This window comes from Oncorhynchus keta, chromosome 17 (assembly GCF_023373465.1).
Source record: "Oncorhynchus keta strain PuntledgeMale-10-30-2019 chromosome 17, Oket_V2, whole genome shotgun sequence".
In the NCBI taxonomy this organism is placed as follows: Eukaryota; Metazoa; Chordata; class Actinopteri; order Salmoniformes; family Salmonidae; genus Oncorhynchus; species Oncorhynchus keta.
The window spans coordinates 22,363,099-22,379,352 of record NC_068437.1 but is presented as its reverse complement, the minus strand read 5'-3'; the positions used below and the strand labels follow the sequence as shown (position 1 = coordinate 22,379,352).

General features: G+C 41.8%; 1 protein-coding gene across 4 annotated transcripts in view; it reads right to left on the bottom strand.

Annotated features, from left to right (window-relative positions):
- znf423 (zinc finger protein 423) overlaps positions 1-10,296 on the bottom strand; it is a 170,162-nt gene extending 159,866 nt beyond the window's left edge. For 2 of the 4 annotated variants that reach the window (XM_035790947.2, XM_035790948.2), the window contains exon 1: positions 9,116-10,006. In XM_035790947.2, the coding sequence (XP_035646840.1) occupies positions 9,116-9,155 (40 nt within the window). In that variant the 5' untranslated portion in view covers positions 9,156-10,006. Of the gene's footprint in view, positions 1-9,115 lie in introns of all 4 variants that reach the window. The other 2 variants (XR_008066407.1, XM_035790946.2) reach the window with 2 other exon arrangements.
- Between the last annotated feature and the right edge of the window lie 5,958 nt (positions 10,297-16,254).

Here is a 16,254-nt window from a genome sequence, read left to right as displayed (position 1 = left end):
TTCTAACCCTAACACCTAAAATAGGCTTTTTCCTTGTGGGGACCAACAAAAGGTCTCCACATGTCAGAATTTTCCCTGTGAGGACTTCTTGTCCCCACATGGATAGTAAAACCAAAAACATACACACAAAACGTCCCTGATTTAGATCGTTTCATTTGAACTTCAATAGGAAAATTAGAAGAAGTGTGAGAAAGGAGGGAGACATGGAAAGGGGTAGGCCTTTTCACCCTCTCTCTCATGGGAACACCATCTGTAAGTAGCTCACCATCCAACAATGCGTGTGTGATGTGAAAATGCACCACGGGCAAGACTAACATGAAAACATGTCAAATGTGTGCATGCTTTGTAAATGTCATTTTTGCGCTGAAATCGAGAGCGACTTTAATAGTGTCTTCCCCCCTCCTCACCCTGCTCTTTGCAAGGCAAATCATTTTGGCCTCTGTAGGGGGTGCCTGCCATTTGACAGAGGAATTGAATTAAAATAGATCTGACAAACACAAGTGACTTCATAATCAAGGAGTAGCCATTCTCCGAGGTTGTGAGGCCAGCATTAAGGAAGGCTACAATAAGGGCTAATTCTGTCTGAGCTAAATACTAATGTATGATGCAAGGTTCTAGGCAAGTGTCTAGCCCTGGGATAGAGAGGCTGCTTCACAGCTTAAATCAATTTGGAGATGACATTGCAAGCTGTATCAAGGCTCTATACTGCAAAACACAGAGCAGCGCTTTTCTCAAAACACAAATCTCCTTAGTATCCTATTGAAGCTCAAAAGTCTAGGCACAGTTGCAGATGGGGATATTTTCTGACGATATTACGTATCGTTTTAACAATATCGCAATATTATTTTGCGCTAGCCGCACCAACACTCCAGTATTTTACATTCATAGCTTGTTCTCCATCTTCCAACTTCTAACAGGGAGCCAATTTGTTTTCAACACTTTAATTTCCATGACTGATCAAAATGTGTTTGCTCTTGTCTTGCAGCAGACATGTGGAGAGCAGTATGTTTGGAACATCGAATTGCAATAAAATCACAGTATCGAATCACAATACATATAGAATCGGGAGAATATAATTCCCACACCTAAATATCATGATAATATCATATTGTGAGGCCTCTAGCAATTCCTAGCCATACTTTTAACCATGACTTTATTCAGGTTATACAATAAAGTCTGTGGCATGGTGCAGCATTGTCATGCTGATAGAGGCAAACATGTAGCGTAGGCTTAAAAGCCCAAGCAACAAGACCAAGACAAATATTGGACCAAAGAATAAGATATGATATGCTTCTGTTTCAAAAATATTTTAACATTCTCATACAAATTTTTCAGCATTTATTTATCTGTATTTGTATTATTTTTACTGCTCTGGGGTTATAATTATTGCTTGGATAACCTTATTTACTATTATGCATTGATTTCTTTTTTAGTCTGTGCACTGCACAGGACACCGGAAAAAATGATTACTGAATTATCACATTATTGTAATGTTTGTTTATGGGTTAATTAATCCCGTAAAGGATGGGCCAACTGACGATTTGACACAAATATAAATGTCATTCATTCATGTAAAATACTTTGCTAATCATTACTAAAATATAATAATATACCTAATTACCACTTCACACTAGGATGAAGTGGGAGTTCTGTGTTTCTTCATCTTCTTCCTGAATGTACTTGATGTTTTGTGATTCAAAAAGCTATTTAATAACCCAACACAGCAAATGTATACACACAGCCCAGGGCACTCAATCCTTTGGAGTAATTTCTCTCGGTTTTTAACTCCACATGTATTTCAGAGGAAAGTTTCCAGGCGCAGTGGAATCAATAGGTTGAGCAGAAGGAAGCTATTGGAGGATTTTTCCTGGTGCGTGGGCACAGTAAGTCTCCCATCTCCCACCCAGGACTGTTCCAGTTGCCTCCCCCTGCAGCTCTGAGACCCATACTAGCCCTGGAAGGAGCCCAGGACCCAAGCAGGATCCATTATCTAGGGCCTGGCCAGCAGGAGGCCTAGCAACTCCTGGCAAGAGGTAAAAATCGAATCCAATTTATTCGTTACATGCTTGGTAAACAACAGGTGTCGACTAACAGTGAAATGCTTACTTACAGATCCTTCCCAACAACGCAGAGAGAAAGAAAAGAGAAATAATAGAAAAGTAAAACACGTAATACACAAGGCAGGCTGCAGGGGTCAGCAGGGGTCAACACAGGACCAAAGCTCTTCATTAATGACTTCAGCATCAGGCCCTCTCCTCTCCCCTCCCCAACAACCACCCTTTAATCATCAGAGCTGGGATGAGGAGCCTTCCAAGCGAGTAGCTTCTCAATAAATATATGCATCAGCCAGGTGTGGCGAAGGTGCTTAATTGCCCCCTTTGCTTATGTTTAATGTACAGTCTACGGAGAAACTGTGGGATCGAGGAGCAGCTGCCTAGAGAAAGGAGCATGAACACAGCCTCACGGACATCATGGCGGGCCAAGGAGACAGAGGAGATGAGAGGAGAGCAGGAGGAAGAGAGGTGACAAAGACGGGAAGGGATGAAAGTAGGTGGAAACTGAACAGAAAGAAATAAAGGGGGAAATGAACATGAAGACCTCTGCCTACGCTGTTGGACCAGACAAACAGCAGTGTTCTGCTAGTGCTGATCTGGCTCTTGTAGCTATCCTCCAGAAGGTTCGTGGTTCTGGCCTTCTCTCTCCGAGGTCAAAGCAGAGCTGGGTCACAGCCCTCTGCCCACACTGGAGACACTGCACTGACATGTACACACAAAACCCATTAACACACTCACACACTCACTCACTCACTCACTCACAGGCTCACAAAGAGCTGCGCTTGACATATCCCATTTACGGAGCCTGCACCTTGCTCGGGCGTTTAGGCTGGTTAACTCTGGGTGTCTGCCACAGATCAGCCTGGTTCAACATCAAACAACAGGTGGGCCATTCCACACGCCCTCAGGTTAACATTGCACAATATTTGACTGTTCTAAAAATGTTTTTTAAAAAGAACAGCACACGACAGTGAAACAAAATACAAATCCTACATCTACTCCCACACTTGGCTCGTAGGGTAGAGAGTATTGGCCGTTCTGAAGCTACGGTCCTGTACACATCATTTGCACAGGAAGGAGCAGATTAGGAACGAAGCTTTCTGAAAGCATTGTTCCAACACGTTTTAATCCGCCCAATGCAGCAGCACAGAGTTTGAGAGTGAGGGACCTAGGAGAGGACAGACTCCACAGGGAGGTACTGGTGGGGGAGCTATGGTTGGCAGGCCGGAGGGGTGGGGGGTGGTTCAGGGGGAGCAGTGGAGAGGGAACCAACCACACAAACATAATTAATAGCAAAAGTCACCCCGGCGTCGTTGGCTCTTTAGAAAGAAAGCGCGGAGCGGAGAGGGACCTGAGCGGACCGTGGTTACGGCCCAGTAAGTCTAGAGCGCTGATAAACCCTGGTGCTAAGCCGGTACAATGGCACAGCCTACGACTGAGCTCTTCCATTAAGACAGATCCTTCCATACACACTAGCAGGCAGGCTGCTGATAAGGAGTTGTCAATGGCAGACACACTGGCCGCAAGGGAGCTCACCCTGCCTGGGCACACACATCTCCACACCAGTAGGGACCGCTGTAGAGTAAGACTACTCTACACTACAGGAAGGAAGTTCCTTCCTGTAGATCATCTTGACTGGCTGCATCACCGCTTGATTTGGCAACTGCTTGGCATCCTACCGCAAGGCACTACAGAGGGTAGTGCATACGGCCCAGTACATCACTGAGGTCGAACTCCCTGCCATCCAGAACCTCTATATCAGGCGGTGTCAGAGGAAGGCCCTACTAAATATTCTCATTGACTACTGCCACCCAAGTCATAGACTGTTCATTCTGCTACTGTGGACCAAGTCTGACCAAAAGGCACCTGAACAGCTTCTACCCCCAAACCATAAGGGTGCTGATCTCTTTTTTATTATTGGTCTTAATTGTTTTGAGTCCATTGCACTGCCTATATGCACACTCACTAGACTCCACCCACAAACTAATACAACACTGACTAGACTCCACCCACACACTAATACAACACTGACACTCCAACACACACTTTACATACGCTGCTGCTGCACTGTTTATTATACGTCCTGATTGCCGAGTCACTATTACCCCGACCCACATGAACATACCGTATTACCTCAACTATCCCATACCCCTGAACATTGACTCGGTACTGGTACTCCTTCTATACAGCCTCCTTATTGTTTTTATTGTGTTACCATTTCATTTTTTTCATTTAGAAAATATATGTCTTACTTTTTAACTGCATTGTTGGGAAAGGGCTCATAAGTACACATTTCACTGTAAAGTCTACACCTGATGTGTTCAGCATTTCACTGTAAAGTCTACACCTGATGTGTTCAGCATTTCACTGTAAAGTCTACACCTGATGTGTTCAGCATTTCACTGTAAAGTCTACACCTGATGTGTTCAGCATTTCACTGTAAAGTCTACACCTGATGTGTTCAGCATTTCACTGTAAAGTCTACACCTGATGTATTCAGCATTTCACTGTAAAGTCTACACCTGATGTGTTCAGCATTTCACTGTAAAGTCTACACCTGATGTGTTCAGCATTTCACTGTAAAGTCTACACCTGATGTATTCAGCATTTCACTGTAAAGTCTACACCTGATGTATTCAGCATTTCACTGTAAAGTCTACACCTGATGTGTTCAGCATTTCACTGTAAAGTCTACACCTGATGTGTTCAGCATTTCACTGTAAAGTCTACACCTGATGTGTTCAGCATTTCACTGTAAAGTCTACACCTGATGTGTTCAGCATTTCACTGTAAAGTCTACACCTGATGTGTTCAGCATTTCACTGTAAAGTCTACACCTGATGTGTTCAGCATTTCACTGTAAAGTCTACACCTGATGTGTTCAGCATTTCACTGTAAAGTCTACACCTGATGTGTTCAGCATTTCACTGTAAAGTCTACACCTGATGTATTCAGCACCTGTGACCAATAACATTTTATTTTGAAGGAAGGAAGAATCAGATCCATCCCTGACAATATCTTTAAAATAACCGACTGATTCTAGAGCAACGTTTATTGTAAGTATCAGCCCACTATAAGCAGTTTATTCCATTTCCTATTTCAATGACTCATGTAACTGAAGAGCACTGTACCTTTAAAAAAGCCCCCCCTTTCCCATCTTGAAAAATGTGCAAAATCCATATGATATTGTGCCAACCAATAAGCTCTATATAAAAATAGTCGACCGCTGTGGCTGAACAATGACCAATTACTTTTTTGGTCATATCAAAATACAAGACAAAAATCACTCTCCCTGCTGTGTAGTCAATGAACATTTTACAAAGGCTTAGAAAAATCTATTTTGTGGTTCACCTACCATTAATACAGGGCAACAGTCTTCTATACTCACAGATTGAAAAAATTATTGCTAAAAGACATTTCATGCCTGCCTGCGGCTAGTAAACACAAAGGCACATAAAAGTGTAATATCACTGTCTGTATATAATGTGAAAGAGACAAACCGGACTTTCTCACTTGTCCCTCTTACGCACACACACACACACACACACACGCACACGCACACGCACACGCACACGCACACGCACACGCACACACACGCACACGCACACACACACACACGAGAATAAAGACAGGGGAGCAGGTTCTCATCACTCAATCTGCCCTGTGGTATCTCACTTCACTGTTTTATAACAGCCTGTTGACCAATGAAACTTTGGCTGTGCTACCAAAAGCCTAGGTGACAATAACAATGCCATTTAATGTTAAAATAGATGGTTTTAGGAAGGCAGAGAGAGGGGTAGAGGGATGCCAGGGATATGCTTCACACACACACTTCCTGAAAAACAAATCCACATCAATCCATAACAATATGCAGCAGTAACACTTTCAATGAGATGCTCGCCTGTATATAATTAACACTATAATTACTTGAGTACCAGCATTGTTGTTACAGGGTGCTCAATTGCTTTGGAAATTGCATCGTTTGTGTTATAACAAAATATGTAATAAAGAACAATCCCTTTTCTTCTTGTATAACAACAAAAAAAAACGCTAAACTCTTGCTATTGCTATGCAATTACTGAAGTGCTATCTCACATGTTAATACAATGTTACTACTTAGGTAATTACAGTGTTACTACAAAGGTGTACGAGCAACTGAATAATCTAACCATAATGTAGATTGAGAGACGATTTAACTGCACAAATAACACAATCAAGTACTCGATTATGTCAACATAAAACAGACGCACAAAATGAATATCTACACTACAGAATCTAGAGAAGAGAAACATTACAATCTCAGCCAGGGGGAGCTAAAGAAATAGATTAAGATGTTTGAAGATTTTACTGCAACTTAGAAAAATGTTGAATTGATAGGGGAAGCTGGTGTAAACAGTACTACGTACTAAACAGTACTTGCGTGGAAAGAGGGGGGAAAGCGGAGGGGAGGTGGAGCGTTAGAACAAGCCTTGTTCCAACAGCTCCTTCTCCCCCATCCCAGGTTAAAGGTCCTATTTGATTTGATTGACTAAACAACACTGTGGAAAATAAATAAGTGCTCTCTCGCTCCCTGGATGTCATGTGCACTCATTCCCGCTTAATGTCCTGTAAATGAAGAGGATTTATTAATGTGTAATTAAGTAATAATCATCACTACATAATGCATGAAATACTCATGGGGACGGGGGAGATATGAAACAGAAATACCCCGGCCAGGCACTCTACGCAAAGACACACATTAAAAAGGGATTAATCGGGAGAAATAATATTTTGATAAGAACCACTCGCTCCCCTCTCCCCCCTCCCCATTTAGTAAAACAGCCAATCATAGCTATTAATGCAACCTCAATTAGCCATCTACAATTAGGATAGTAAATCCCTCCACCACAACCTACTGATGATAACAAGGATTGGTGGTTTCCTCAAATCCTTTTTCATCATAGCCGGTATATACTGTATTCTATTCTACTGTATTTTAGTCAATGCCACTCCGACATTGCTCAATCTAATATGTATATGTTTCTTAATTCCATTCTTTTACGTTTAAATGTGTGTATTATGGTGAATTGTTAGATACTACTGCACTGTTCGATATTACTGCACTGTTGGAGCTAGGAACACAAGCATTTCGCTACACCCGCAATAACATCTGCTAAATATGTGTATGTGACCAATAATATTTGATTTGAGCATTGGCATTGACAGGCACTCGTAGGAGTTGAGTGAGCAGGTGAGAGACAAGAGGACACAGGAAAAACACAAATAATCCCCGGTGCATGCCCTGTACCACTGACACTCACTCATAATTTGAGAATATGCCAGTTAGTGGAAAAGGTGTTGTGGGGAGATAGCAACAGAACACATCTTAGTTACACATAGATCTGGCCTCTGGCTGCTGTGCATCACTGACTAAGCACAAGCTTTGTTTATTCAAAGCCACAAGCTGCCACTGCCAAACACACACACACTCAGGATACAAAACAGTACAAAGACTAGCTTGCTTTAAGCAGAGAAATGGGGATTTGTTTTCACATGACATGTAGTACATGTTCAGGTAACTGTCAAAATAAAGGAAACAGCATCTTAATAGGGCATTGTGTCACCACGAGCTGCCAGAACAGCTTCAATGCGGCTTGGCATAGATTCTACCAGTGTCTGGAACTTTGTTAGAGGGATGCGACACCATTCTTCTGTGAGAAATTGTATAATTTGGTGTTTTATTGATGTGGTGGAAAACGCTGTCTCAGCCACCACTTCAGATTCTCCCATAAGTTTTCACTTGTGTTGAGATATGGTGATTGACACACACACACCCACTATGCTCCTTTGAGACCCCTCTTGAGATCTTTAATTCTAGCCATAGCAGCTGAAATAACGGGAAACTGGGCATTTGTATTCATGACCCTAAGCATGATGGGATGTTAATTGCTTAATTGATTCAGGAACCACACCTGTGTGGAAGCACCTGCCTTCAATATACTTTGTATCCCTGATTTACTCAAGTGTTTCCTTTATTTTGGGAGTTACCTGTATTTGCCTTGTAGTTAGTTCAGCAATATTAGTAATTGTTGAAATAATCAAATGATCCCTTTCCCATATTCAGCCTATATGTGATCATTTTAAAATGTCTTGCTTTGAACCAGTGTATGTTTTAGTAGACACCAAAGGTATCCCGAGAGGTCATGACACCAATCTCTGTTGACTCAGAAACATACCAACCCCTGTGGTCATCAACCCATTTTCAACTTGCCATTAGTCTTGGTGAACCATCCACTGCATGTACAGAGAGCACAACTAACAAAACAAGAAATAAATCATGAAAACAATGTAGGCTTTATAACCTTTCAACCTATATAAACCATTGCACGTTGTTGCCACCAATTAGAACAAAAAGACTAATTGGGGGAGGGGTACTAATTCGGGACCACATGGCCACCCCATTGCCCATCTGGTTTCCACAGAGGCAAAACGAGCCAAATGCCCCTTGCCCGTCCACTTTACTGTAATGGCTCAGTATCATCTCGCTCTCAGTTCACGGATGCGGTCCAATTGAATTTGACTAGAAAATACAGGTTACCAAGAAAACGGTCTAGCAAGTAAAACAAACCAATATGCCTATAGTTTAATCATGGCGATGGAAAAACAACATATGCAAGATGTGGGAATGCACGGGCTTAATGCGCGTCATACACAGCAGGGGTGACCATCAATACACACACATCTCCACGATACAGGTGAACAGGAGCGAATGAAACAAACACATTGCAGTCTAGTCAAGTAACAAATGTGGTCACAATTTTAAATCAATTAAGTAATCAACTGACCAGGGAAGACCTGAGTCACTATTGCAACACTACAAAAAGTTGGCTGTGTTGGACCGGATAAATTAGGCCTATCTATTATTTCCCCCTCTAAATTGCTTAGGCTTTTGTTTGATATAAATATATAAATAAAACACAGTGAGGATATGTAATTGTTGAATTACATAGTAGCCAAGGCCAAAAGGTAGTCATGAAATCTTATTGGTCATGCGAGAGTTTGTCCCCATTAAAACAACTTACCTTTTACGGAGCGCGGTTTGGCCTGTTTTCGTCTAGACATCTCTGGATTGTGAAAGTATTTTCTTCTCGTATCGATCTCTAATGTTTTGCGAAAACAGTCATATAGATGGATACTTCAGCTGGCGTGTTTTTCACTTCTTTGCCTGTTGCAATGCGGCAACTTAAATCTGATAGTATCCTATAGTCCAGTTAAAGGGGAGGTGAGTAGTCTATACAATTTGGAGCTGTGGAGAGGAGCTGCGCCCGGATACTCCAGCAATGTAACTTCTTCGGCTGGACTCAACCTGTAGAATTAACGGAATAACGCGTCTTTCTTTCGGAGTCCGTGACGACAGTATCTTTTGCTCCTTTACGTTCATAAACACCTTAGCTATAGGCGACTTAATCGGTAGAGTCCAAGTTTCAAGATGCAGCCAACGCCAAAATGACAGCCATGCGGTAACACCTGATCGGGCCGTCAGAAAGGTGCCAATACATCAAAATACGATGACATTGACTATACAATTATAGAATTCCGTTAAATCAAGCGTTACGTTGTCTCCGTTTCCTCTTCGTCTTGAGGGTTTGTTGGTGCAGTTCTCGGAATAAGTCTCTTTTTCACCCTAATCTTGCTAACACCGAACCTCCCTTCGTCCGTTATTTTTCAGAAGGTGGCATGGGTAATGCAACCTTACCCAGCATTTTCACCCCTTGGGGATTTGTGTTTTTAAATCCTGAAATCAGTCAAATGTTTGTAGTATTTAGCCCCTCTCTACCTTTTTCTTTGTCCTGACTCTGGTCTTCCCTCCGCCTCCCGATCCGACTGCTGGCGGGGCTGCAGCGCAGACACACATAATAAAGCCAGGCTTGGCTGGAAATGTAGCCGTGTCCCAGCAGGAGGATGTGAGAGTAGGGTCCCGGCGGGGGAGCGCTCTGATCCCGCAGGGAGCTATGCACAGCCTGGGTTGAACAGACAGAGAGAGCCAACAGCACCAAACCATGGTCAGCCATGGAAACTACAGCTCAACTTGGAGCACGGATCGGGGCCAAAACACGGAGCATCAAAGAACACTGCACAGCGCGTGAAAAATACGGACCGGATTCGATTTTAGTCCTTTCCATCTTAAATTGGTTAGTCGTGCGCTACTTTCTCACTAGGGTTGACGATTACCAATTATGTTTAAATTATTTTTCTAAAAGTCGATAGTCGTGAAATGCAACCTGATATTTTTTTTTACATACATAGGCCTAATTGTTTATATTTTATCATAAATGAGTCTGACTGGATTGTACTTTTTATATGGGCCTATATTGTGCGTGGTGGCTTTCTAAATGCACCGATTACAAATATAAATCCCTGTCATGTAATTATTCACATGTTTTATGTATTTGAAATAATCGGCCTAGCAGTGTATTTATGTTGTTTTATCAAAGGGGTCTGGGCCCTCACTTGTGGTGAGCTTAACCCTCAGACAGGACCTATTAGAGGGCCATATGTTTTCAACGCCAACGGAACTCATAATGTCAGGAGTTATGTGTTGGGGCAAACTGCTGAGCCCTAACAGTTCAGACTAGGACTGCAATTCGTGTGTTTGTCCCCTACAGAAAAGGGACATGTTGCCAATATGAGCCAGAAAAATGTTTAAAATCACATGGTGCTTTGTTATTTTCTCTCCTGCACAGTGTGCTCTTTGACCAAGCTCGAGCTGCCCGAACGTTGTCATGGATAACTTGGTGGGCTCCCTCCCTGTCTTGACCTGCGGGGTGTCCTGCAGATTGAGCCTCGCCCCCGTTGTGAGACGGAGCGCCCTTTAAAATTGACCCCCGTTGAGGTGGGGGCCCCTCTTGTCTCGTCTGAACTCCCCCTGAAATGAGCGCGCGCCTGGAGACCGCTTTTAAAGCGCTTGTGGCATCCCAGAGAGAGGCCGCTGGCACACAAGGGTAAAATCTCTCCGCAGTGGTCCCTTATTCTTCGATAAATACAAAGGAGGAAAATAGCCCACATTACAAGCTCCTTAAGGGTCAAGGACAGCCGAGAGATGAATGGTTTCTAAAAGTAGTATTGTTGAATCACATAGCACGCGATTACACCCTCTGTCATCGTTCGGATTTGGTTTTATAGAGCATCAACCAGCTTTGAATAAGGCAAAAAGACATGTGGCTGATATTAATTAAGACAATCTCTGGTCTAGCAGTAACAACGCAGGGACATATCCTGCTTGCCATTTTGATTCCCCACACTGGGCCAGTAGAATCATTAGGCAAATCTAAAAGGGCTGTGGAAGTATTAGGAGAAGGGACATGTAATATAGTTCAATAATAATGCTGTTCTGTTTAACTGGATTTTGTGTTAGAAAACCAGTTTAGCATATTTGATTTGGGGATGTCTACATAGTTCATGTAGGCCTAAATTGATTTAGATCAGCATGTGAAATGTGACTGCAATGCACATTCTATTGACTCACATTACAATGTAGACATCACTGTGTTGTTGCTTGATTGTAAATGCTGTTTGATTATTGGTAACACAGTTAATGATGACACATGAAAACTGACAAGGATGTGAAGGAGCACACCAATACACCTGTCACACAAACCACAGACAACAGAGTTGATGGAAACAACAGTCCGTTTCCTGTCTGTCCCCCTCCCATTGCCTCTCCACCTTAAATACATGTATATTCTTGGTGTAGTAGGACTAGCCTCAGAAAGCCCTGTTAAACACTCCCTCACTGTACTGTCACAAGCCTGGAGAGTTCATGTTATATTTATGTTGCCTACAGCGGATTCTCTCTGTTCTGTTCAGCTGAACTCTTGCCAGCTCTGCTAGCCCCCCCCCCCCACACACACACACTTCCACAGACAATGTTACATCTCATTGGTTTTGCCCTAGATAAGCTATTTTTAAAGGAAATAATTAGACATAACTGATTTAAATACTGCAAAGCCACACTCTTTTTGTCTCTTAAGCGTGGTGTCTGTGTGTGGATAGTGAGCAATAAGGTGAGAGCAGAGGAATCATTTTGTCTCTAGTATCTTTTTAAAATAAATATGCATGGGAAAATACACATTTGACCAATATTTAACTGTATATTCTTTTGTCACTTAAGATGAATCCATTTCCTCTGACTGTGTTAAACTCCAGCCAAATGTGCATGGAGGAATTCTTTGTTCTGCTGTTGCCACCACAGTTTGGGGTTTGGCAGCACAGTAATTTCAGATGCTCTACACATGAACAGGCCTCCATGGACCAGAGAACAATAATGATGATGATGAAGGGAGATTGGAGGAGGAGGGTGCTGCTTGTTGGGATATTCATGTATCCATGTACAGAGGGGTCTGACATTGACACCCTTGATAAAGATGAGCAATAATGACTGTATAAAATAAATTAATCAAATACAGAGCAATATTGTATGCTCAAAAAATGGGGAAAATATATTATTTTCTACTAATACAATTGCTCAGAGAAATAGATTTTGTTTAACAAGCAATACTATTTATCAAAAAGGTAGGGATCAAAACTATTGACACCTATAAAGATTCTTAGAAATAAAGTAGTCACAAGTTTAGTATTTGGTCCCATATTCCCAGCATGCAGTGACTACGCTTGTGACTATACAAACTTGTTGGATGCATTTTCAGTTTGTTTTGGTTGTGTTTCAGGTTATTTTGGCCCAATAGAAATGAATAATAATGTATTGGGTCATTTGGGAGTACCTTTTATTGTAAATAAGAATAGAATAGGTTTCTAAACACTTCTACATGAATGTGGATGCGACCATGATTACAGATCATCCTAAATTAATCGTGAATAATGACGATAGAGAATATTACACAGATCATAGCTCCAAAACATGCTAACCTCCCCTTTTATTAGTAATGGTGAGAGGTTAGCACCATTACCAATAACAGACTACTATATTTATAAGAATCTATAGGTGTCAATGATTTTGACCCATACTTCTTTTAGGAAGAAAAAATCTTCCACTTATCAATTGTATTATTATAAAATAATATTTCCCCATTTGTTTTTGCGTAGAATATAGCTCAGTATATATTATTGATCATGTTTAATCAAGGGTTTCAATCATTTCGGACCCCAATGTACATCTATTATGTTTTCCGTTTGTTAAGTTAGAACTTTTCCCTCATATTTTCTCCCACCTAGAATATGCCACTCAATTCATGACTTTTGTGTGAATGCACATTCAATGGGATTTCTGCCCATACTGGGTTTAAAAAGTGTGTTATGTGTGTTTTCGGCAGTGAAAGGGGGAAGTGGAGGCAAAGGCAAGGATGACGGCACTCCAGCAAAAATCTTCTGGTGAGCTGCAACAATGCACTCACTCCCACGACATCAGCTCTCTGTAGGGAGTCTCTTCCTAATTTCCTTCATCCATAATAATAAGAGTTACATTAAACAGTGCCATTAGTGCCAGCAATTTGTTTTATTCTCAACAGAAAGAGAAATGTTATCTGTGGCGGACAAACTTAACCCAATTAAAGCCTTTTGTGCACAGGGGCTTTGTCGGATCTGTCGCTGATGTTGAGGAACTGAGGAATGGCGGCACAGTCAAGCCAACCAACTTTGGGGAGGAAAACTGAAGGAAAAAAAGAGAAACAGAAGCATGTTTTTGCCAAAAAGGCAGAGGGGAAAAAATGAAATGTGTCTTGTAGAATGGATGGAAACAAAATACACAGCGTCTCATCTCTCTGTACTGTGTGTTTGTGTGAGAGAGAGAGTCACACACTTCATACCACGAGACACAAATACATGCAGACTACAGTGCACATTTCCCCTCAATAATACATGTCATACAGTACACATGATCAAAATGTACCAGAGACACGTGCTCAATCATAATATAGAGTCTTTCTGATTGACCCTCCATGACATTTAAATGAGAAAGGGGCATCAATCTCGACAAAGAAAGCTACCTACCCCACCCCTTATAGGTACCCACACATAATGTTAATGGTTGTGATAACACCTTCCAATAACAGGGGTCTAATTATCAACATGTTTGGCTGTTAGAGTGCCTACCTGGCACTCATCTGTGGCAATGGCGGAGGGGGGACTGGAGGATACTAATGAAGATCTCATTCACGGCAGCACACACAGGCCCAATGTGGGGTAAAGGTAACGAAGAAACACGTCCCATTATTAAGAGCCAACTGCAGATCAGATCCTGTGAATTCTGACACAACGGTGCCAGGAATAGTCATAGTGATACATTTTGATTGATATCCAATTGTGAACTCAGGAGTGGAAAGTAAAGTATATGTAGGCTTCAGGGGAGGGCCCTCCTGTGCAACAAAACAAATCCGTTCTCAACATGATTGGTTCCTGTATGTAGGCTTACATGTGCAAAAACATGGGTTAAAGGTTGGAGTTATGTGCGCAATTGTTTTTGTATTTAAGCAGTTGATTCGTCAATCTGATTTATCCATCTTTCAGTCTAGCCATTCCTCTGCTTCATAGCTTGTTTTTCCCTTCTCCCACAAAGCTCCAATCAACATTTCTCCGCTGGTGAAATGAAGCATAAACATTTCGCTAATACTTTGAGAGTCGATGGATTCTTCACAGCTGCAGCTGATCCTGTGATCAGGAATTGGAGACAAACAACTGGTGAACATGCCTGGCCACACATATCCACCCACTCATACAGTCACACGGACTCTGTGTGCCACGATCACACGACTAACTCCTAAACTCACACCACAATCACACCCTACCACCAACAGACACTAACTCTAATCCAACCATGACCGTGTGCATCCTGCAATACACACAGCCAAATGAGAACAAACAGTAGTAGATTTTTCCCCCCAACTTGTTCTTCAGCAATGTACAACCGACAGTGTACTGGAAATACATATACAGTCTGTATCTCAGCCAACAATAGCATTGTTTCTCAGCACTGATAGACATTTTCTGAAAGTAAAGTTATTGGATTCAAACTTTGAATGGAGCCATCATTACTGTTATATTGGGAAACAATATTTATTGCCTATGTCCTCATGTAAGCCTCAATGGTGTTCAGACTGGGTACATATTAATACACTTTTTGATGCCACAGAATCAAAACATAATAGAGTTGCCATGGTGCACAACATGAAATGGATGAAAATAGAATTGAAGAGAAGTTGATTTCATTCTCAAAAAGTCTGGCACCTTTATCTGTTGCAGAGCATTTTCAGTAACAAGATTGTTTCCCTGTAATCTCAATTATGAGTTCAGTGCTTCTTCCACTTAAACTAATACAGAGCAAGAAATTACTAAGAAAGCAAATAATGAAAAATATTACAGGCCTGTGGCAAAACAGCAATGAAAACATTTCAACTGGGACTTCTGATATAATAGATTTTAGCCTTTTCATTTCAGAGAAGACTAAACATTTGATATTGGCGATGCAGTGGTTTCAAAAATAAAAGTTGAATGGCTCTATAGCACCATCTAGTGATAAAAAATTGAATGATTTTACAACGTACCACTGCCTAAGGCTGAAAAAGATACATTTGATCTCATCCATGTTTGAGAAACTCAGCAAAAAAAGAAATGTCCCCTTTCCAGGACCCTGTCTTTCATAGATAATTCGTAAAAATCAAAATAACTTCACAGATCTTCATGGTAAAGGGTTTAAACACTGTTTCCTATGCTTGTTCAATGAACCATAAACAATTAATGAACATGCATCTGTGGAACGGTTGTTAAGACACTAACAGCTTACAGACGGTAGGCAATTAAGGTCACAGTTATGAAAACTTAGGACACTAAAGAGGCCTTTCTACTGACTCTGAAAAACACCAAAAGAAAGATGCCCAGGGTCCCTACTCATCTGCGTGAATGTGCCTTAGGCATGCTGCAAGGAGGCATGGGGACTGCAATGTGGCCAGGGCAATAAATTGCAATGTCCGTACTGTGAGACGTCTAAGACAGCGCTACAGGGAGACAGGATGGACAGCCGATCGTCCTCGCAGTGGCAGACCACGTATAACAATACCTGCACAGGATCGGTACATCCGAACATCACACCTGCGGGACAGGTACAGGATGGCAAGTGCTCGAGTTATACCAGGAATGCACAATCCCTCCATCAGTGCTCAGACTGTCCGCAATAGGCTGAGAGAGGCTGGACTGAGGGCTTGTAGGCCTG